Raw genomic sequence first — 23,947 nt, 5'->3', positions numbered from 1 at the left:
TTACCATCTGTGGATAACCACTGTTAATATTTTGGTGTATTGTATCTTCTCTTCAACTAATACAACATTTCCTTCAGTTATTAAGAAATGTTTATAGAGAATATTTTTAATGTATGCCTAATCCATTGTGTAACTATACCATAGTTTATTTTACCACTTTCTTCTCTTGGATATTTAGGTTTAAACATTTTTGCTAATAAAATTAATGCTATGACAGGCATTCTGGTACAAAAGCTTGTTCTGTGTTTTTCGTCTTTTCATCTTGTATTACATTCTTAGAAATGAAATTGCTGAGTCAATGATAGTGCATACTTTTAAGGTTCTTGATACATACTGCCAAATTGCTTTTTAGGGAGTACTTTCTAAAATTTATTTTTCCTCTCTATTGTCAAGAACACTGTCATTCAGGACATTATGAATGGTACTTACATTTCAGGTTTAAATTCAATTTATAATTTTACTCAACAGTAAACACTTTTATAAAATGAAGTATATGAGAAGAATATCAAGAATAGGCTTAGATATTTATTTGAAATGGAAGTACACTGGGTTTCACCAATGGGTATTTCCTCTGTTCCCCTAGTTTCCAGAGTTGAAGCTCTTTGGCAGTCTCACAGGTCATGCTCAGTATACTTTGCTCCGGTGCCCCCTAGTGCTGGTCCTGTAGAAGCAGCCTTCAGTTTCTCTTCTCTGTAGCAGAGAACATCCTTCTTCCTTCAGCTCCTTCTGGACATATACAAAGACATTTAAAGAGCCAGGTAAATAAGAGTTAGGGCTAAAATAATGCCCCCATTGCCTTTTTTGGCCTGGGGACCTTGAATTTATCCTCAATTTTTTGTTTCTCCTAGGAGGAGCTGTCCTGCTTTCTATGGTCTTAGATTTGTGCTACCCTTTGCCTTACCCTGTATGTTTCTATTCTAGATTGCAATACAGGGGCCTGGGGCAGACATTTCTGGCCCTATTCCTAACACTTTAAGTCAAAGAAAGTCAATATTCTCTAGGCAGCTACAAGTCAAATTATTATTGAGGTGTTTAAAATTTGCAAAATTTGTTCCTCCATTACCATCTTAACTAAAGGTTCTCCTCTGCAAATTCTAATGTGTTGACCTCCAAACATACTGGAGAAAGGAGGAGTAAAGATGAAATTGAGAGAGATTGTGGCCAAGCCCTTTGGGGGCAACACGTTTAACCTTGCTATTCTTCCCACAAACATACATTGCTACAAATGTACTAGAAATAGGCTCACATACGTAAAAATCTACAGGCTACTTTCTGTACCTCTTTCTTTCCTCTTCCCTATCCACTCTTCAGAGTAGCAGTGAACAACAAAGAGATAGCTCACTCAGGTCCTCACCTAGAATTCCTGTAATAACAAAATATAGATAGCACCTCTCCATCTGTAGAGTTAAACTGCTTTGAGAGGAAGGGAGGGGGGCCAAGGGTTAGAAATGATAGTTACCCTGTAGGAACAAATTTTTAATAGCATGTTACCATTTTACGTTACTTCTTTTCTTAAAGAATCTTTCCCCCTCCACCTTTCATTTTTTGAGAATTTTATCTTCATTAACTATCTAGTTACTTCTAAGCCTTTCTTTTTAGTTGTTCCATGATTCCAGAATTGTTCTTTAAAAGATGTATTCCTGTTAATATTATGTCCAATCACAAGTGCTTGATTGGCTGGTCTAGAAAAGTTAGGGGAGAAACATCCAGGTTTTATTTAATATCCATTTCTTATTCAGCTCTCTCAATGTTCTTTTTTAAAAATCTGGGATACAGAAGTAGGTGACTGCTCATACCAAATTCTGAACTCCAAATTTTTATTCAACCCCAGCATTTAAAATCCTCTGGAAACCAGAAGTAAATATCTTCAACTTAGAAAAGAATTCTCAAGTTATGGTTTCAGCATTCCATTAAGAATGCCATGTTGTGTTTGCAACCGTATTCCTTGGGCCTCCCACATATAGGAGCTTGCTTTCTGGTAGGGAATTCCCCCTTCAAGGATAACAAGGCTTCTTCAGCTTCATAGGCCTTCACATGGATGCCATTTTTACCTACAAAGAGACAACCTTTAAAGCACCTAGTTTACCAATTCCCAAACTCCTTAAGATATTTAATATTTCATGATCCAAGTAGTGAGGCAGAACTGAAAAGATCTATTGATTCTATTCTAAATAACAATATTACAACGTAAAAATGTGTTTTAACTGAGCTTATCAGAGGCCTAAAGCATTATTAAAAATGTTTAGACAAAACATAACACTCACCACTTTTTAGTACAGAGATTGGAGATTTGTTCCACCAAAATTCATGATTAAAAAGTTTACTTTCCTGTCAGGCCATTTATTTGGATAAAAACAAAATAGGTAACTTATCCTACTTAATATCTCCTGAGTGACATAGTAATGCATTTTCCTTCCTACGGTAGTATGTTTTTTATTTTGAAACTGTTTTTTTTCCTAGTAAGTAACAATTACTAGGCGTTTGTTAAAGAACTTCTTGTTGATGACTCAATTTATCTATATAGGAAGCTCCCAGTTCTTCTGTTTCCAGCATTCTTTGTGTTAGAGCATGTTCTTTCAAGTTAAACCTGAGTTTGATTTTTGGCTTCACGTCTTAACCACCCATGGCAAAATAAGCAAGTTACTTCACTTTGAGCTACAGTTTCCTCACGTATAACATGAGAATGGTACTGCTGGATAGGTTTGTTCAGAAGATTAAATTGAAAGAAGTGTTTCAATTACCAATAGATGTTGTTTTATTGGCATTAAATTTCAGTTCTAGTCTTTGCTTTCCTATCCTCTCCCCCACCAAAACCAAGAGTTGATACTAAATGAACTAATGTCTGAGGCTATGGGTGTATATAAACATGCTCAATAGCTAGTGTAGATTTGAGAAACACATGGTAGATTTTGTCCTCCATCTAAATATTTGGGATAATTTGGGAATCAAGTCTCTCACTTTGGTCCTAACAGTCACTACTTTTCCCCTGTTCCTCTGACTCCTTCTTTAGCTTCCTTCATCTTTGTACACTGCAGGAAAGAGAAATCAGAAGATCCTTTGGAACTACAGTAGGCAGCTTAAGGGTTCCTGGATCATAAGTGGATTAGCCTTTGAGGCAATGGCAGGAGTCAGCAGGTGGGGATTCAGATCGCCAAGAACAGCAACAACACTGAAAACTAGGTATTACATTTGGGGTTTAAATATGCAATAGTTGTTTTATTGTATATTCACAAAAGTTGCACCCCCCCCCAAGAAAGATACTAGTAGTGATTACCCATATAAGAAAGCAGTTTCAGAGATGTAGTATAAGGTTTACCTCACCACAATGGTAGGATCTTTTCAGTCTTGTTCTATTTGTCACTTATTCCAAGTGAGTGACTGGAGTTCTCTCGGTTTTATATGTAATGTGGATAAATGACAGTTCAGGTTAAAAATAATTTAATGAGCCTTGTTATATATTGGTTACTTTTCTAGGTACTAAGAAACATGACACAGTTTGTCTCCAAAGAGCTTTATAGTCCAGTACAAGCTTAGCAAACTACAGTCCACAGGCCAAATCAGACCATACATCTGTTTTTATAAATAAAGTTTTATTAGAACACAGCCATGCTCATTCCTTTATATACTGTCTCTGGCTGCTTTCATGCTACAATGGAAGAGTTAAGTAGTTGGGATACAGATTATGGCTTGCAAAGCCTAAAATATTTACTGTCTGATCCTTAACACAAAAAGTTTTCCAACCCCTGGCCTAATAAAGTAACCCCTTGGTCTTGTTTACCAGACTTTGTGAGTTAGAAAACTCTATTTGCCTATTATGGGTAAGTAGAAGTTTAGTTTTGTAACTGTTTTTCATCATAAAAATTAATTGCAAAATTCTTAGCAGGCTTTATTTTCATATTCTGAGATCTTTGATCTGGGCTAGTTCTTTGTTTTACTCCTTTTTATTCCAAAAATGTATGTTTGTCAGATAATATTGAACTAGTTTTATGTGTTTACTAGTTTTTCTGTGGCTTCATTTTTTGGCTTAATGATATTTTATAGCTGTGGGTAAAAGGATGACTAAATTTGGTCTTCCACTAGTCACATAAAATTGTGATACAAAATAAAAAGGAATCATCCATTTAAAATCTGTATGTATGTGTGTGTCTGGGAATTAATTCTTACCTTTACCTTTCCTCACTGGCTATAATCATATTGAGATAGTTGGCTGTTGTGGGACAGTCTACATTTAAGATCTTTTTTTTCTTCCTAAGATGTCAAATGTGAGCCTTTGTGCCTTTAGGAAAGTTTCTTTCTAATACAACTTATATGATAAATTCACCATCTTAATTGTGCCTTCCTTATTTGGGGTTCTTTGTTATGGAGATCTTGCTGATCAGAGTGTAGTTTAAAAACATCATCTTAATACATCAAAAGAGATTTCTCCTCTTTGTCAATAGATCGCTGATAAATTGAAACTATTTTGCCCTTTTATATTTGGACATAAGAAGGTTTCAGTCTTCTAATTCTTGATTTCACTAGCTCTATCAGGAAGCAAAAAACCTTAGCCAGTCTAATGTAGCTACTTGCAAAATGGATAGAAAATATAACTAGGATATCGTGATTTAAATCTCAGTATGATCTTATTGCCTGACCCAACTAAATTCCTTTACACAGCTACTGTAAGAAAAAGTGCTTTTGATGCCAAGTTGCTTTCTGAAAATAAAATAAAATATTGGTTTCATTTAGGGAAAAAAAATTTGAAAGAAAACACCAATATAAGTACCATATACAGTTTATATGGACTAAGAGAAAGAAGATAAAATAAGATAGTTTACTCCCCTCTTCACTCTTTACCTTCAGTTCCCACCCCTATAATCCAGGTCTTCTCCTCTAGCTAGAAAGGGGATTTATTTAAGTAAAACTCCATTGTGTTTTAGTTTCTTAAAATTACAGTCTTTTGGGGGGGCAAGGGCAATATACATAACCTAAACCTTTGTACCCCCATAATATGCTGAAATTTAAAAAAAAATTACAGTCTTTATAAGCAGTGTATCTTGTTCTTGGATTATTATGTTGCAGTGCCTATTGGGTTTACTGGCGCTATATGTGTATATATGTGATATATGTTTTAGATATATACATATATTTTTTAGTATTCCAAGTTTCAAATTTCTTACTTCCATATTGCTGCCTATCTCTGCAAGTCCCCGCATATTAATCTTCACATATTAAAGAGTCATTATAACAAAATGGTTAAGAGCATAGTCTGGAGGCAGATTGCTTTGGATAATTTACTCTGCCACTTCCTAGCTGTGTGTCTTTGGGCCTGGCACTTAACATCTCTGTTCCTGTTTCTTCATATGTAAAATGGAGGTGATAATATCAATAATCATCAAAATTGTGAGGATTAGTTGTTAATCTGTGAAATACAGATTAATGCCTGCCACATAGTGCCAATAAACGTTAACTTTTATTATTATTGTATTCTGGCCCAGAAAAAAATGAAACACTACATATAAAATGCTCTTATTTATTCAATGTAAGTTAAACATATTTAATTTTTTTCATAATGAATTACAATTTTAACAGGAGAGAGGTGAAGATATCCAGAATATAAGAAATGTTAACAAAGTTTTTTCAAATTAAAAAACAACCAGTGATTTATATTTTAAAGTATTTCCAAGTTAAATGTGCTATTTTGCTATTTAGAACAAGCCCTTGTTATTTGCCATGTTCAGAATCTTTTTATATTTCTTTTTTCTTATTTTTTCTTTTTCTTTAGAATATCATCTACTGTTGTTCTTCAAAGGGCATTAAGAGTAAAGCCCACTCTAAGACTTGTTATCTTAATACTGGAGTTCTAAACAGGCAAATCCTGAACTTCTTTTAAAATCGTGATTTCACGCCTGGAAAATTTCTAGAGATAGTTACTATAGAATAGCCCAGTAATGGCAACCTGCCTCAAGTTGAGCAAAATCACAGTCTTGGAAATCAGAATTCCAGCTATGTAAATCAAAAGAAATGTAGTAAAATGCCAACATCATGAAGTGGGATACATAAAAAGCACTGAGTTCTGAAATCCTCAAGAACCTAAATTCTGTTCCCAACTGTTCAAAAGGAAAATACTATATGAGATTAGCCAACTCTGTTAAGTATACAACATCTGTGCCTGTTTACCTAAATTTATAATTCTCTCAGGGGAATGTAACTAGTTACAATTAAATTAACCTTCTTGAGCACTCAAATAATATTAAGGTTGCATCCAATTCTAGGCCAAATTTTATTGCTAAAGAAGGCTTTGACTTCTATTTCCTTGGTTTCTTCACATTTCCAGTTTCTTCTTAAAATACTATTAGTAGTTAAGTCCATCAGTAGATTGCTTTGTGATATTAAATTTACAATTCTTCAAATGTATTGGAAAGTAATCATTTTACATAATACACATTTGCTTTATGATTTACCTTTAAAGGAATCTCTTGCCTCCAACTCCAAAGATAGCTGATTCTCTAGATGACTTCCTTACATACTAATCAAGAAATCTAAGGGAATAAAAGAGCATTAATATCTCCCTGCATCATCTTTTTAAAAACAATAATTATTTATTGTTTGATGGAATGAACACAGTTACCCCTAGGATTGTAGTATCATCCGTTTTAAGTATACTGATATTTCATTCAGTAAATATTAACACATTGACTACCACACTAGGAAAAAAAATTTTTTCCTTGGGGCCACAGTGTTTTATTACGAAAATAGAATAAAAACTTCTAAAACAAAATGATCCTTTCTAATTTAATGAAAAATTTGTTGGTTTTTTTCAATTAAAAAGTAGAAACTTGGAAATAAGTCATGTGAAAACTTGAAAAATAGTTGATAAGGGTAAAATGTTTTTCTTGTCAGGCTTAAGTGTAATTTAAAGGTAAACATAAATAGAGAAATGAAATTTATTGACTTCTATTCATTTAATCCACTTTTTTAGAATTAAATGTCAATATTAATTGCAACAATAAGAACATCAACAAGTAAAATTTTCACAAACCAACTGCAGGGTTTTGCCCAGGTTTTGCTTCATGAGGCCTTGAGCTCAAAACTAGCATGAGTTAAATACAACTCACATGGCAGTTAATGTGTTAAACACCTGCCATATGCCAGGCACTATTCTAGATACTAGTGATGGAACAGTAAACATTCATCCTTTGAATACTAGGAGGTTTACCAATTTGCAGTTACCTGGTCTCATTTGAATTCCCTGGAGTTAATTCAGCACAATCACAGAATGATACAGAACCCCAGAATACCTAGTTCAACCCTCTTCTTTAGAGATTTTAAGAATCTTTAATCCTGAGATGTAAAATAATTTCTCTCAGATAACATACCTAGTTAATAGCATTGCATGTTTTTTATTCTTTCAGTCATTCAGCAAACATTCTCAAATCTTTTGTATTAAAAAGATGAACAATGACAAAAAAATCCTTCCTTAACCTCAAAAGATTTCTCCAGTAGTCATCTTATTTTTCTCTGACTCTACTTTTTTGAAAGGGTTGACTTCTTACTTTCCTTTCAACACATTACAATCTTAACTTTAGGACTCATAACTCCATTGATAGTGCTCTCACCAAGGCCACCCACAGCTTCATAATTACTTTATCCCTGGGGCACTTTCTAATCCTTATCTGTCTTATCTCTCTGTGGCACTTGTCATTATTAGTTACTCTATTCATTTTAAGTGTTTTCTTACCTCTGGATGCCATATTTTCCTGGTTTTATTCCTATTCCTCAGATCATTTCTTAGACTTCTTCTTTTAAATTTTGGTGTTCCGCAGGTTACTTGTCACCTTTTTCTACATATTCTCCTTGAGCAGTTTCATCCACTTTTCATCACTTCTGTTGCCATCTAAATGCTGAGGACTCGCAAATCTTTATTCTTGCTCAGATTCTTTCCCTAGGCTTTGAACTCATACATCCAACTGCCTACTAGACATCTCCAGGATATCTTTTAAGGATCTCAAAATCATTGTCTCTAAAACTGAACTGCTAACTGCATTTGTTCCTGTTTCTTATTTTGGTGACTTGTACCACAATACATCTAAGAGGTGACTGACTACCTAGAAATTTAGGAGTAATCAACAGCCTCTACCTCAATTACTCCCTAAATTCTATCCATTTTACTGGTTTAATTTATCCTGCATCTGTTCACATCTTTACTGCTAACATTTTATTTTCGGGCCCTCATTCTATATTATTCCTATGGCCTTCGTTAATATGTAAGAAAATACAGGATAATGATTCAGAACATGAATTTTAAAGTCATACAGCCCTAGGTTTGGATCCTTACTGTCACTTAGAATCTGTGGGTGCTCTGAATACCAGTTTCCTTGTCTGTAAAATAGGAGTATTCCCACTGACTTCATAGGGTGATTGTGAGATTTAAATTTTTGATCCTTAGAACACAGTACTTGGTACATAATAAACTCTCAACAAAAGATTGTATCTACTCTTAAATGGCCTATTTCACATCATTCTCTATTGTGTTTAGAATATGATTCTTTTACACAATATGTTAGCACTCCCATGGTAAAACTACTTCTTTAGTAGTTCCTTATTGCCATCAGCATAATATCCAATTGATGTAACATGGCATTTTAAATGGTCTTCCACGGAAGTGGAAATGGATCCTATTTTCCTCTTTAGCTTTTTCTTGTCACTCTCTCCCCTATTTATGCCTTAGCTGTAATAAATTAACAGTTCCTCAAAAGCACCTCCAAGCTTTTGAACATCTGAGCCCTATCTGGAATACCCTTTTTTATAGCTAGATAATTTTTGTCCTTCAGGTCTCAGCTTACATGTTATATTATTTGGGAACCTTGCCGTGACTACTTTTGACTTTTAGTTAGATTTTCCAACACAGGGTTCGTGCTCTCTCCCACCATAGCACTCCTTACACTATATTGCAGTTGCCTGTTCTCTCCTCTGTTTCCCTCAATGCATTGTGAATGTTTAAAGAAGTTCAAGGACTGTTGATGTTTGATTATTGGATAGATGTTCATCTGCAAAACATTAAAGGTTCTCAAGAGGGTATCATTTTTACTGTTCTGCACAAAATGAGCTCATTTCTTCTTCCAAATACTGCACTTACATTAGCAAAAGAAAACATGTATAATTTTTGAAGTATTATTATTTGAGATATGAAGATCTCGAAAAGGAATTAAGTGCTGTCATCTGTATAAAATAGAGTGGCTTAAAGAATTTTAGTTTAATAGAATACTTTTCAAAGTAGTTTCTATGTACATCAGCCTTTGCTCAGCATTTATCTTACTCATTCATTAGTCAGTGAGAAGAATATGAATTCTAATATCAGACAGTCCTGGTTTCATTCTCTTGCTAATAATGACTACTTCTTAGAATCTATATGTAAGCCTTAAACCAGTGCCTGACATGCTGTAGGTACTCAATAAATTTAAATTTCCTTTTATATGTTGTAAATGTTGTTCTATATGGGATATTATCTAGCCATCTAATTAAATCCTGTTTATCTATCCAATCTTATATTAAAGCCCATCTTCCTATAAAGGGTCTTCTAACTCAACTCAATCTACTACAATTAGAGTAAATACAATAAATGTGAACACTTAATCTCTCTAATCGGTCTGTCTGCTAGAATGTTAACTCTTTGAGGGCATGGACCCTATCTTAAATTTATCTTTCTTCCTCTAACATTTTGTAGACTGCTGAGATATATGGGAGAAGTTCAGGACACATTTGTTGCTTAAGTTATTTTTATCAATGTCACCCTAAGTAAACCATATTTATAAAGGAAAATCTGTTGGGAGCAATCATACTAAGCATTCCATAGCTAAGCAGAACTGAGTGTTTGAGATTGTCAGTTTTGCTGCCCCTTCTGTTAGGACAGATAATGAAGAAATGGCTATACCAAATGGTTCCCAACAGCAAATTTGGTTTTGCAAATTTCCTTGACAATAAACCAATTTGGCTATTTTCAATGTATTATTTCCTATGGATCAGTTGTCTAGGATATTGTAACTCATGTTTGAAAATTTGAATGTCTTACAGGAGGATTTGTTGGTATTGAGAAAAACAGTGAAATCGTTTTTGGCTGTTTGCCAACAGTGCCTATCTAATGTTAATACTCCAGTGAAAGAACAGGTAAGAAATTATCAGTTAATAGCTCTTAATAAAAACAACTCAAAAGCATTAGTGAATAGTAATTTCACTAATGTAATTTTTTACAAATTTTTTGTAAAAATGTAATTTTTTATGGCAGTTCTTAGCATACATGTCCATTCCCAACATTTATGGGACCTGGGACAAGAGTGTAGATGTAAATATGTCATAAAGCAGGCTGACAAACTTGTTATATAAAATACATTCAGCCGGGCCCAGCAGCTCACATCTGTAATCCCAGCACTTTGGGAGGCTGAAGCAGGAGGACTGCTTGAGGCCAGGAGTTCAAGACCAGCCTGGGCAACATAGTGAGACTCTTCGCTGCAAAAATTTTTTTTTTTTTTTTTTTTTTTTGAGACAGAGTCTTGCTCTGTTGCCCGGGCTAGAGTGAGTGCCGTGGCGTCAGCCTAGCTCACAGCAACCTCAAACTCCTGGGCTAAAGCGATCCTACTGCCTCAGGCTCCCGAGTAGCTGGGACTACAGGTATGCGCCACCATGCCCGGCTAATTTTTTCTATATATATTTTTAGTTGGCCAGATAATTTGTTTCTATTTGTTTTTTAGTAGAGACAGGGTCTCGCTCTTGCTGAGGCTGGTCTCGAACTCCTGACCTTGAGCGATCCGCCCGCCTCAGCCTCCCAGAGTGCTAGGATTACAGGCGTGAGCCACCGCACCTGGCCAAAAAATTTTTTTAAAAAATTAGCCGTGTGTGATGGAACACACCTGTAGTCCAGCTAGTCAGGAGGCTGAGGCAGGAGAATCGCTTGAGCCCAAGAATTCAAGATTACAGTGAGCTTTGATCAGGCTACTACACTCCAGTCCAGGCGACAGAGCAAGACCCTGTCTCTAAATAAAGCAAAACAAAATACATTCTGTCTTTTGACAAGTATACTCTTACCAACCGAAAGGCCAGCTTGAAATTTAGAGTGCTTGACTCCTAAGAATTCTGTACCAAAAACATTGACAGTTTAGGGAGCTGAACTATGGCCTATCCTCTTACCATCTAATCTTCAGCTCCTTCACATACCAGTAATGCTCACACATGTATGTGAACACTTCAGCCCACATATCGAAAGTCTGTCAATACTACCCACCCAAACAGCTCCCTCTTGACTACCCTGGGGCCTAGAAGTATACACGCTGGAGATGCAGTATACCTAGGGAAGAGGCCTTTGCAGGGCTTAAAAAGAGGATCAGGACTGTTGTTAGGCCAAGGAATCCTTGAGCCCCTGTACTTGGACAATAGTGTAGAAGTATGGTTTAGTAAGCAGGTAGGCATAGCCTATTGGTCCAACAGATTGCTTACCCCTTAAAGAGGGAGGGGCATAGCCCAAAGAAGGTCAGGGTGGGCCAGGGAAGTACTGTTTCCATGATGTGATTTTTTTTCTTTAATTATATTGTCGTATTAAAGAGTACTTTTGTATAAAACAGAATACACCTATTTCTTATTTTAATATTGGGCTAGAAAAAGAGTCTAATTAAAAGCTACAGTATTACTTGTCCTTTGTTATTTCTTTTTCTTAAAAATATGTTGTCACAGGTCTCTTCTTTGTTGGGTTATCAGCATTTAAAGGGGAAACAGATTATATTTCCTAAACTTTATGCTGTAGATCTTCAGAACCCCACCCCTACTGTCTAGAAGTACCCAGCTCTGGCCATTTAAGCCAAAAAATCTACTGTTTCTGCATCAGACCTGCTTGGTTATATCCAAAACTATGGCCTGGTTAAAAAATATACCTGTAGATTCTCTTTATGCTCCCCCTTCTTTTCAAATGGCTCTTCCTAAATATCTTAATGTATTTCATGGTTGTGCAGTCAAAGCATGAACTGCCATGATTCTTGCTGGAGTTGGACAGCCAGGTATACAACTGTCCCCAAATAAATGCCACAATTGTGTTTTCCATAGAAATCAAGTTTGGGTGGGGGGTAGGTGGATTGTTCTAAGATGTAAGCCCTCTGTTAACCCACAATGGAATCTTTCACCCAACCCATTAAATAGAGCAAATTTGGCAACATACTTGTACTACTTTATCTTTCAGGAAATGTGTTGAAAGTTCAATAATATGATTAAATTTGTTGGGAGGCTTTTGGATACTGGTTTTTATATGAATGGTCTCTTATGGTCATGCATCACTTAACGACAGGGATACATTCTGAGAAATGCAGCAGTAGGTGATTTCATCATTGTGTGAACATCATAGAGTGTACTTATACAAACCTAGATGGTATAGCCTACTGTACACCTCTAGCAGTGGGGAACCAGCAGCCTCAAGGGTATATGTGGCCCTTCAGATCCCCAGGTGTGGCTCCTCAACCAAACCCAAACTTCACAGAAAGGATTTGTTCTGTAAAATTTGGATTCAGTGAAAAGCTCGTTCCCCATCCCTGGGTGAGTATTTATATATCTAAACACAGGAAAGATATAGTAAAAATATAGTATCAAAGATAAAAAATGGTATACCTGCACTATACATTATCACAAACGGAACTTGCAGGACTGGAAGTTGATCTGGGTAAATGAGTAAGTGATGAGTAAATGTGAAAGCCTAGGACATTACTGTATATTCCTGTAAACTTTATAAACACTGTACACTTAGGCTATAGTAAATTTATAAAAAAAAATTTTTAATAGTACATTAACCTTAGCTTACTGTAACTTTTAAACTTTTTAAACTTTGACACTTGTTATATGTAACACTTAAACATATTGTATAACTGTACAAAAATATTTTTTCTTTATATCCTTATTCTATAAGCTTTTTCCTGTTTTTAATTGTTTTTTTACTTTTTAAAACTTTTTTGTTGAAAACTAAGACACAAACACACTTTACTCTAGACCTATGCAGGGTCAGGATCATCAGTATCACCGTCTTCCATGGCCCCATCTTGTCCCACTGAAAGGTCTTCAGGGGCAGTGACATACATGGAGCTCATCTCCTATGATAACAATGCCTTCTTCTGGAATAGCTCCTGAAGACCTGCCTGTGGCTTGGGGTTAACTTTTTCTTAATACATTGAAGGAGTACACTCTAAAATAATGATAAAAAGTATAGTATAGTAAATATATAAACCAGTAACATAGTCATATATTATCAAGTATTAGGTACTGCACATAATTGTATATATTATATTTTTATATGACTGGCAGTGTAATAGACTTGTTTACACCACCGTCACCACAAACACATGAATTATACATTGCACTATGAGGTCATCATAGCTACTGTGTGACCAGGCCATAGGAATTTTTAAGTTCCATTATAATTTTATGGGTCCAATGTCATGTATATGCAGTCCATCATTGACCAAAATGTCGTTATGGGGTGCATGACTGTATTAGAAATTTTTTATATTAGATTTTTTAAAAAGAATCCCAAATAGGAGCTTACAGATTTATATTACGGCATTATAATTTGTCAAATTATAATGTGTCTTAAAACTTATGCTAATTATTTGATTAAACAGTATATAATTCATTTCTAACCTCTGTCATAATCTGTTATATCAATTTGGTATTTTAAGGGTTGTATTAAACTCATTTTTAAAAGTTCAAGTCAAAATATCTTAATCAGCTATTTTTGAGTTAATATAGCCAGGTGAAAGATTATAATTAGGGGAGAAAATCTTAAATATGACAAGCTTTTAATGAGAAAAAGTAATTTTATTAAGTTTGGAAATTTAAACCACATAGTTATATGGTACTGCTATTGAATTGTTTTGATTTGGTATGTTGTCATTAACATTGATTTGTTATATCTTTATTTGTACAATATTTTGTTGATGAACAATATTTTTTTGATGAATTCCCTTTGCATTCCAGGCTTTCATGTTACTCTGTGATCTTTTGATGATTTTTAGCCACCAATTAATGACAGGTGGCAGAGAGGGCCTTCAGCCTTTGGTGTTTAATCCAGATACTGGACTCCAGTCTGAACTCCTCAGTTTCGTAATGGATCATGTTTTCATTGACCAAGATGAGGAGAACCAGAGTATGGGTATGTGTAGCTACCATCTTATCAATATTGATTTTGTTTTACTAACCCCAAAAGATAGTAGGGGAAAAAAATCAAATTCAATCCTAAAACTTAGCGAGATTTCTTTCTTTTAAAAAAGTTAATAGTAATATATTCATGTAATTCAGAAACCAACAGGAATAAAAATGTACGTAGTGAAGTCTCCCTCCTTTAACTTTGTACCTCAAAGATTTTTTCCTATCATGACATAGTAAGCTTCCTCAGTCTTTTTCTAACAGCTACATAGTATTTCTTTGTGTAGACATAGCATAATTTATATAATCTACCTTACACTGATTGACATGGCTAGTTTCCAATCTTTAGCTACTATAAACTATCCTATAATGAATAATTGTGTACATTTGTCATTTCCCACATGTACAAACGTATATGAAGGACAGATGTTTCTAATTGACTGTCCAGGTTCATAATTTTTTTAAGGGAAAGCATCCACTTTCCTTTCTGTTCCTCAGTAGTCATCGTATATTACTTAAATGAACAAAATATAACTGTAAGATATTAAATGCTCAAAGAATATTATCAAACCTCACTAGTCAAAATTGTGCAGAGCCTCTAGAATAAGTTAGCTAAATTAGACTGAATTGTTAATGATTAGTTATAAATAAATGTCACTTAGAATAGGTTATTTGCAAATAGATGATTAAGCTCTCTAAAATAATGTAAAAAGCATGTCCGATCCACAGATATATTTGGTGCTATTAGAATATTCATTTTTTTTCTTTTTTTGAGACAGAGTCTCACTCTTGCCCAGGCTAGGGTGCCGTGGTGTCAGCTTGGCTCACAGCAAACTCAAACTCCTGGGCTCAAGCAATCTTCCTGCCTCAGCCTCCCTAGTAGCTGGGACCACAGGCATGCGCCACCATGCCCGGCTAATTTTTTTCTATATATTTTTTTTTAGCTGTCCAGCTAATTTCTTTCTATTTTTAGTAGAGATGGGGTCTTGCTCTTGTTCAAGCTGGTCTCGAACTCCTGAGCTCAAACAATCCACCCGCCTCGGCCTCCCAGAGTGCTAGGATTATAGGCGTGAGCCACCACACCCAGCCTATTAGAATATTCTTAACAGAATATTTTAGAAAGTACTAGACTGTGAAACAGTGTGTTTTAGAGTCTATATTATATTATGTTATATTTGTCAGGAGACAAAATTTATCTGCCACTTATCTTAAGCAAAAAGATTTCCAACTTCTCAAAGCACTGATGGTTCACAACAGTACTAATTAGTAGAAAGGAAAGAAAGAAATTCAGCGTAAGTTCTTTTATGAATATGTACATGTGAAGAAGAGAAGAAAGCTCACCCAAGGAACAGCAGGCCAGGACATGAGAGTGTCAGTACAGAGCCTGAAACAAATGTTATCATCCAAAGCCTTGTTGGAAAATTTTTTCTAGAATAAGAAATAGGCAACCCAGTGGAGTGTGAAACTAAAAGATTTGAGGAGGAAGCACTGCTTGTTTTGAAAGTATTTGATAGGATTTTTTTAAAAAAATGTATATGTGCACAACATGGTTTGTAAAATATTTTATTTCTCATCTGATACTGTAACCATGGTTAGGACAAGCACTAAAATTATTTCCTTCATATATTTCCATTACTCCCCCAAGTATTTTTATAAAAGAAAATTTTTTCTGTGTCTTAAAATTTTTCAGAGATTTCTTCTCTGTGGAAGTATGTTAGCACATAAGGAATATTAAAATAAGAAAAGACAGCATGTTAAAGTAAATAGATATCTTACTATTATGACAAAAGTATCAGAAAAACAATTTTTTTATACAGTTGTCCTTTGGTGTCTATGAAGAATTGGTTCAGGGACCCCCACGGATGCTCAAGTCCCTTATGTAAAATGGCATAGTACGGTCAGCCCTCCCTATCCAAGGGTTCCACATTCGTGGATATGGAGGGGAGAACTATATTGTTTGCTTATCTTACTCAATCTTTGCTATGATGGTCTCCCTAGAAGATAATTTTAGTGCCTATTAAGTGTTTGATAAATGTGTAACTAAATGCAGCACCCCAAAATAATTAATCAGTGTAAGATTTTTCTCCCATCAGTAACTGAATTGTACCTATTTATGAAGTTATAATATTAACCTAGTTTTCAATTATACAGATTTTTGCACTGTTTTACTTGAATAAAGTGATAAAATTTATAACTAACTTATTTTCTGTGGTTAGAGGGTGATGAAGAAGATGAAGCTAATAAAATTGAAGCCTTACATAAAAGAAGGAATCTACTTGCTGCTTTCAGCAAACTTATCATTTATGACATTGTTGACATGCATGCAGCTGCAGACATTTTCAAACACTACATGAAGGTATAGTTTCGTATTCTTATTTTCTCCTTCCATCTAAATGGCAGAGAAATTTGCAATTAAAATGAAATGATGATGATGATGACAGAAGCTACAATTGATAGCTTTCATCTATGTAATGTGGATGATTTTCTGAAAAAATTTCTTTTATATGTTTTTTTATTAGTCTGTGCCATTGTATCAATTCCATTGAGTAGGAGTTCCTAGCATTTATATGAAAGAATATACTCACTTTCTGGCTGTTTTCATTTTTATAAGCTCCATTTTGTTCCTGACCCTCTGAAAAAGCAGTGCTCAGATTTCTTAATGGTATGGCCTAACAGGCACAGATAGGACTGAACACATCTCAGTTTTCCTGTATTTGCCTTGTGCTTATATCACAGAGAATATTCAGTATTGCCCATATTCAGAGTACTGTGTGTGCCATTTGATCTACTTGTATCTTCATCCATATTTGGGAATGGTCCGATTTCCAGCTATGATATAGTATAGCCAATTCATCATATTTTGCTGAAAAACTGCCATGTGGTGAGCACTGTGCTGGTAGCCAGAGGTTTAACACATTAACTGCCATGTGAGTTGTATTTAACTTACGGTAATTTTGCGCCCAGGGCGTTGTGAAGCATATGTAACTCACACATCTCTTCACCTCAGGAGCCTCGAGAACTGTTTTTCAAGTTGCATATAACTCATGCATAGAAAACAATAAAAAATAACAAATTTTTCAGTAAATTAGAAAGGATCATTTTGTTTTTGAAGTTTTTATTCTACTTTCTTAATAAAACACCGTGGCCCCAAGAAAAAAAATTTATTTTTCTAGTGTGGCAGTGACTGTGTTAAATAAGACGTGATTTCAGCAGTAAGGAGCTTATAGATTATTAATAAAGTAACTGCTATTTGTTCTGTTTCGGCTCATTTTTCTCTATTTAGTTTACAAAGAAATCATGAAAGAATTTTCCAAACTATTGATACACAGATAGACTGTGATATTTGCCTGTTGAACATTTCTAAAAGAAAATATCATGATATGTTAGTAAACTTCTGCTTGCTCTTAGTGACCATTTCTAAGTATTCACAAGCACTGCTTTTAATGATGTATTCTGTAGTCTTAGATTCAGCATCAAGCTCACTAATGTATTGTTCAGAATAGTTATTCTTGATCCTGATTTTGCATCAGTCATCTAGAGCATTATTCCAAATTACATGTTCCCAATTCCCTGAATGAGAATATCTAGGGTAGATCCTAGGCATTTTGGGGGAACCGCTGTTTAATTTTCCATATGACTTTCTTTCCCTTTCTAAAATTAGAACTATGATTATCTGTCTCTGTTTATTTAGGACTATTATCTATCTGCCTCTAGCATTTTTTCTATTTTTCTCCATTCCTTAAAGAGCACAATGTTCCATAATCTGTGCTAGTTTCCTTAGGACATGATTCATCCAGCCTAAGAAACATTCCTTTGGAATGACTTGATGCTCTCATTATCTCCTCACTAAACCTGGATCTCAATTCCATCTTAAGGTGTTTATGTTACTCTTTTTATATATTAGGCCATTAAATATGAAACATCCGATTTCGAATAAGTTTTGTTTATGATATCTCAAACAAGAAGCAGTACAAATATGCTCCTAAACTATCGACACAGTTTTGCCATCTTTTTTTTTGAAACAGAGTCTTGCTCTGTCACCCTGGGTAGAGTGCAGTGGTGTCATTATAGCTCACTGCAACCTCAAACTCCTGAGCTCAAGCAATCTTCTTAATCTCAGCCGCTCAAGTAGCTGGAACTACAGGCACACACCATGACATGCGGCTAATTTTTCCATTTTAGTAGAGATGGGGTCTTGCTCTTGTTCAGGCTGGTCTCGAACTTCTGAGCTCGAGCAATCCTCCTGCCTTGGCCTCCAGAGTGCTAGGATTACAGGCATGTGCCATCACACCCAGCCGGTTTTGCCATCTTAAGGGTAGCTTGTTTATGCAAGCAGCGAAGAAGCCTGCAGAGTGAGTGGCCATGAAATCACAAAAGGTGTTTTCTACAGCTTGTTGAGAATTGAATATTTTTCCTTGCAAGAAGTGGTCCAAAGCCTGGAAGAAATGGTAGTCAGTTGGTACAAGGTCTAGTGAATAAGGTGGATGACAGAGAGTTTCCAAGTACAGCTTCTGTAGTTTGAGCAGCCTTGTTTGTGCAACATGTGGTCAAACGTTGTCTTGCAAGAGGATTGGACTATCCCTGTTGACCAGTGTTGGCTGCTTAATCTCAGGGATCCTCATCATTTCATCTCATTGGTTGTAGTAGACATCTGCTGTAATTGACAAGGTTTCATGAAGCTGTAGTGGATAATACCAGTACTGGACCACCCAACAGACACCATTAGCTTTTTTTTTTTATGAATATTGGGTTTTGGACTATGTTTCAGCACTTCATCTTTATCTAGCCATTGTGCCGAATGCTAGCAACTGTCAAAAAGAATCCATTTTTTTAATCATACATAATGATACAGTGTAGAAATGGTTCACCTTTCTGTCATGACAGCTCTTCTGATTCTCATTTAATTCATGCAGGTGTACCCATCTATCGAGCTTCTTTACTTTGCCCATTTGTTTCTAATGGTCGAATATTGTTGGAATAGTCACATAAAACCTTGCTGCTAATTCACAAGTAGGTTGAGGTGGATTTGCCTCTACCACAGCTCATCAGTATCCACCTTGGTCTCAGGTTGCCCATGTGGCTCATATCTAAGATTTAAATCACCACAATGGAACTTCGCAAACCATCCATGTACTGTGCATTCATTAGCCACATCCTTCCCAAACACTGTGTTGATGTTTCGAGCTGTCTGGCACTGCAATGGTTCCACAAGGGAATGCATATTTGAAAATAACAAATTTTTGACTTATCCATGGTTTCACAAAAATTGCTCTAAAAAAAGGGTGAAAAATAATCACAAGCCAAACTGTGCATTTGCAAGACCGAGGATGTACTTTCACAATAAAAATAAAACAAGACGTGTCAAAGCGAAAGTCGGAGATATCAACTGTCAAACTTAGTATTTAAGGAAATCGGACATTCATACTGAATAACCTAATAGTTTTTCCCTTTAACTGGAAATAGAGAAGAATAAAATGTGTTGAGTTCTGGTTTTCCCTTAACAATACTGCATTGGTTCCAAGAAGTGAGTCTTACTCAAAAGTTTTATCACCGGGAATGTGCCTTCATCTTATACCAAAGGCTGTATCTCCTCATAAAAAATTTTTTTTATTAAAAATTTTGGTCATCTTTAGCATTTTTTGTACACCTCTGCTCATTATACCTTTTTGTGAGTATTCTAATAGCTATTTGCTACTCTGATACACAGCTATGTGACTTTCCCTCCAACTTCTGTACATGATTATTAGTTCAAATATCTAAACTTAAGAAATCTGCCTGCTCAAGAGCATTAGTGTCTCGATACATCTTTCTCTTTTGTTCTTCATTGAGATAGGTTTTGTTGTTGTTGTTTGGAGACAAGGTCTCACTATTTTGCCCAGGCTGGGCTCAAACTTGCAATCCTCCATGCTCAGCCTCCCTAGTAGCTGGGACCACAGGCATGCACCATTCATTCAGAGAATTCTTAACTGCACTGAAAGGGTGATCCTTTTGAGCTATTTCCCCTTTTATTGTCTCATATCATGGAAGCATATGTATCTTTTTGAAGATTTTGAAAATCCAGTTGCCAAACTAATATAAATCACTTCTTCATATGGCTTTAGGCATTAGCTTAGAAATAATATCCAGATTTAATGGTTTCAAATGAAACTTCCTAATTATTTACTCACAAGGAAAATTCTTTCAATCTTATGTCAAAAACTGAATTATAATTTTTCTGAGTCACTGTAGAAGATGTCTGTGTTTTAATTTTTTATATTATAATAGCAAAATATAGACATGTTGGAGGGAAATGAGATAGTAAGCAAAGTGTTAAATGAAAAGTTAAGTCTGTTTTACTAATCCATCCTTTCCCCCTATTTAGGAACCCAGAAGTAAGCAATTTTAACTGTTTTGGTTGTAGTTCTTCAGGAGGTTTCTACCAAAGTTCTGTTTCTTGGTTTGTCACCTTTTAGATAGTATCTGTTGAGTTATATTATGAAGAATGAGGAATTTTTCACACCTCCTCTCCTCCTGGAATTCCCAGATTTTTAGTTTTATTATTATTAATTACTACATAATCTTAAATCTTAAATATCAAATAGGTATTCCTTTACCTTTAGACAATTTTATTTAACTACCATTATGTTTAAGATGAAGAAATTTAACACCTCTGTACACTCCTTTCTTTCATCAACCAATTGTTTTATCTCATGAAATTTCAGTAATTTTAAAGTTACGTTTACTTTCTTTTCCTCACAGTATTACAATGACTACGGTGATATTATTAAGGAAACACTGAGTAAAACCAGGCAAATTGATAAAATTCAGTGTGCCAAGACTCTCATTCTCAGTTTGCAGCAGGTAAGGAATTTGAAAGGAGGGAGGCAAAGAATGGAAATAACATTATTACACTTCTGAGTGCTTAGTATGTGCTACGGGTCTTATATCATTTAAACTAGGTCATTTCATCAGTGCAATCATTACTGTGGATACTTTATGGTGTGAAGATGGTATATTTTCCTTTCTTTCAGAATAGAATTCTATAGTTTGCATTTCAAATAGATGCAATCCCAATTCTACTTTTGACCAGATGAAATGTCAAATTGGAAATTTAAAAAGTAATAATTTAAAAAGAAAAGTGTAAAAAGTATTTAATGAGAAAGGGCACCAGTAGCATCCATATAAGAAAATGTATTGCATATATTATATAAATAAGATTTCTGGTAAATGCCTAATGAGTTAAAATAGAAATTTCGGGGGGCCTAGTGGTATGTGCATATATATGTCTACATATAAATGTATTTGGTTTAGGATAAAGGTCTCAGTGGAGAAAGCATTGGTACTGTTCAATAAATGGTGATAGGTCACTTGACCATGTATTTGTAAAAACAGCTATTTATAGCCCTACCCAACATGTGCCCAAAATAACTACTAGATGCATTATATATAAATGGTAAAGATAAAAGTTTATAAGAAAATAAGGGGATATTTTTTACATCTTTTTTTCTAAAGAAAGCACAAAGTTAAAAATTGATTATCTATATAAATTTAAATAGGTTTGTACATCAATCAGCACTTTGAACAAAGTTTAAAAAACAAATGGCAGATTGGGGGAAATATTTTCAATCATATGTTAAAAATCCTACAAATGAGTAAGAAAGATAAATAAATCCCATGGAAAAGTAAGCATGGGATACAAAAAAGGCACTTTTCAGAGGAGAATCTTACAAACCAATAAACATGAAAAGAGGCATAGCTTCATATTAATGTGGAATACAAAGTTAAGTTGAGGAGATACTTATTACTGCTGAACAAATTGGCATGAAGTAAAATGATAAAGAATTGGAGAAAAAGGTCCCTTTTGAAAGAAGTTGCTCTTGTTTTAGAAGACAGTTTTGCAGTATATTTCAAAATTTAAGTCAGTAATTTTGCTTCTAGGTAGCTACATGAATATATGCAAGTGTACAGCATATGTGTAAAAGATGTTTCATTGCAGCAGTCTCTGTGATAGTAAGATAGCAGAAATAGTCTAAATGTCCATCAATAGAGGGATGGTTACATAAACTGAGATACTCTGAAGTAGTTAAAAGATTTTTAAGACAAAATATTAAGTGAAAAATAGCAAGTTTCAGGACAAAATATGTTGTTGTGATACCACTTATGCAAAGATAAAAACTTTATATGTATATGTAATATGTCTGTACCAATTTAGAAAACTTTCAGTCTCTTAACACTGGTTACCTTTGGAGAAACTAACAGTATTTTGTGGGAGACAGAAAGGAGAACTTTTACTTTGCTATTCCGTGAAGTTTTTTTACCATGAAAGGTATTCACTTTAAATGTAAACTTTAAATCTTAAAGTTTAAGGCTATTGTCTATACCTATCTGTGAAAACATTTTAAAAGTTTAAGAATTCATAAACAATTGTCTTTGAATAAATTTGAAATCTGTGGAAGAACTGTTCCTTCCCGTAATGGCACAATAAGTAGTTCAGGTCAATCCACTGCTGAAGAAAACTAGAAAGATGGACAACCTTTTGGAACCCAGCAGCTATTCCAGGGAATGGTGTGATTAGAGTGAATTGAGAAATTGGGAAGTGAGGAACTGAAGAAAACAAATGTCAACAATACTCTTTAGGACCTTTGCTATAAAGAGAATCAGAGAAATGGGTTGGTAACTGGCAGAGGAAATGAGCTCAAGAAGTTGGGAGTATTTTTAAGATACAGCCATCTAGTAAAGAAAGAATAGTTAATGATGCAGGAGAGAGTGATAAAGAAAGGAGCAAAACCATTGAGTAGGTGAAACCTCCTGTACTCTTTTCTTCTCTAGTACAAGGGGGTGGGGGCGGCTTTAGGTGAAAGGCTGGACAGTTCACCCCTCATAACAGGAGAGAAGGTAGGTGTGTACAGATACAATTATGTTTCTAGGTTTGGTAGTGGAATGATGATTGTGTTTATATTATTTAGTACTCCAGGGTTTTGTTTTTGTTGTTATTTTGACAGTATATAGGTAACATATATATAATTTATAAGACGACTCTACCTAGCTTAAGAAATTTTTGGTGTATTTTGTTACTGGGTGGCAAAAATCCTAGCCCCATATATCCAAGTGGTTTTCTTTTATATAATGTTCTTTCTTATCTACGATATAAGTGAAAAAACAAAGTTCTGAATCTTATTTTTTTATATATTGCCATCTTGTAAAAATAACAGCAAAAAGAATATGTAGATATTTATAAATATATAGTATATTTCTGTAAATGTATTTCCTTTTCTCATCTCAAAATATATTCTTTATTATTATTATTATTTAAAAGAAGCAAATTCCTAACTGCTTTTAATCATACCACTAGCATGAAAATTAACTCAAGAAACTAGTAATACTAATAGTAGATGACCTGGATTAAGGGAACAGAATGGCTACAGTTCAGTGTAAGGAGAGAAACATTTCACCTTATGTCTTTTATACATTTTAAATTAGCTATCCTGAAAATAAATAAAATTTTAAAATTTCTGAGCTATAGACTTTTTCATCTTTTTTCTTTCTGCCAGCTATTTAATGAACTCGTTCAAGAACAAGGTCCCAACCTAGATAGGACATCTGCCCATGTCAGTGGCATTAAAGAATTGGCACGTCGCTTTGCCCTTACATTTGGACTGGACCAAATTAAGACACGAGAAGCAGTTGCCACACTTCACAAGTGAGTGAGAAATACTTTCTGTTATAAAGAATTTTGTTTACTGGAATTTAAATGAAATAAATGTTATTTGACCCATTTTTAAAGTGACAAATAATAGAACTCTCAAGTTATAAGAAC

General features: G+C 34.7%; 1 protein-coding gene across 3 annotated transcripts in view; it reads left to right on the top strand.

Moving 5' to 3' along the window:
- The window catches only part of STAG1 (stromal antigen 1), a 342,007-nt gene that overhangs the window by 298,492 nt on the left and 19,568 nt on the right, over positions 1-23,947 (top strand). For all 3 annotated transcript variants that reach the window (XM_045539117.1, XM_045539119.1, XM_045539118.1), the window contains 5 exons: positions 10,054-10,146; positions 13,984-14,158; positions 16,368-16,507; positions 20,890-20,991; positions 23,682-23,830. In XM_045539117.1, coding sequence (XP_045395073.1) covers positions 10,054-10,146; positions 13,984-14,158; positions 16,368-16,507; positions 20,890-20,991; positions 23,682-23,830 — 659 coding nt within the window. The remainder of the gene's footprint in view (positions 1-10,053; positions 10,147-13,983; positions 14,159-16,367; positions 16,508-20,889; positions 20,992-23,681; positions 23,831-23,947) is intronic.

Source organism: Lemur catta, chromosome 1, assembly GCF_020740605.2.
Source record: "Lemur catta isolate mLemCat1 chromosome 1, mLemCat1.pri, whole genome shotgun sequence".
Taxonomy (NCBI): domain Eukaryota; kingdom Metazoa; phylum Chordata; class Mammalia; order Primates; family Lemuridae; genus Lemur; species Lemur catta.
This window is presented reverse-complemented; position numbering and strand designations above follow the sequence as displayed.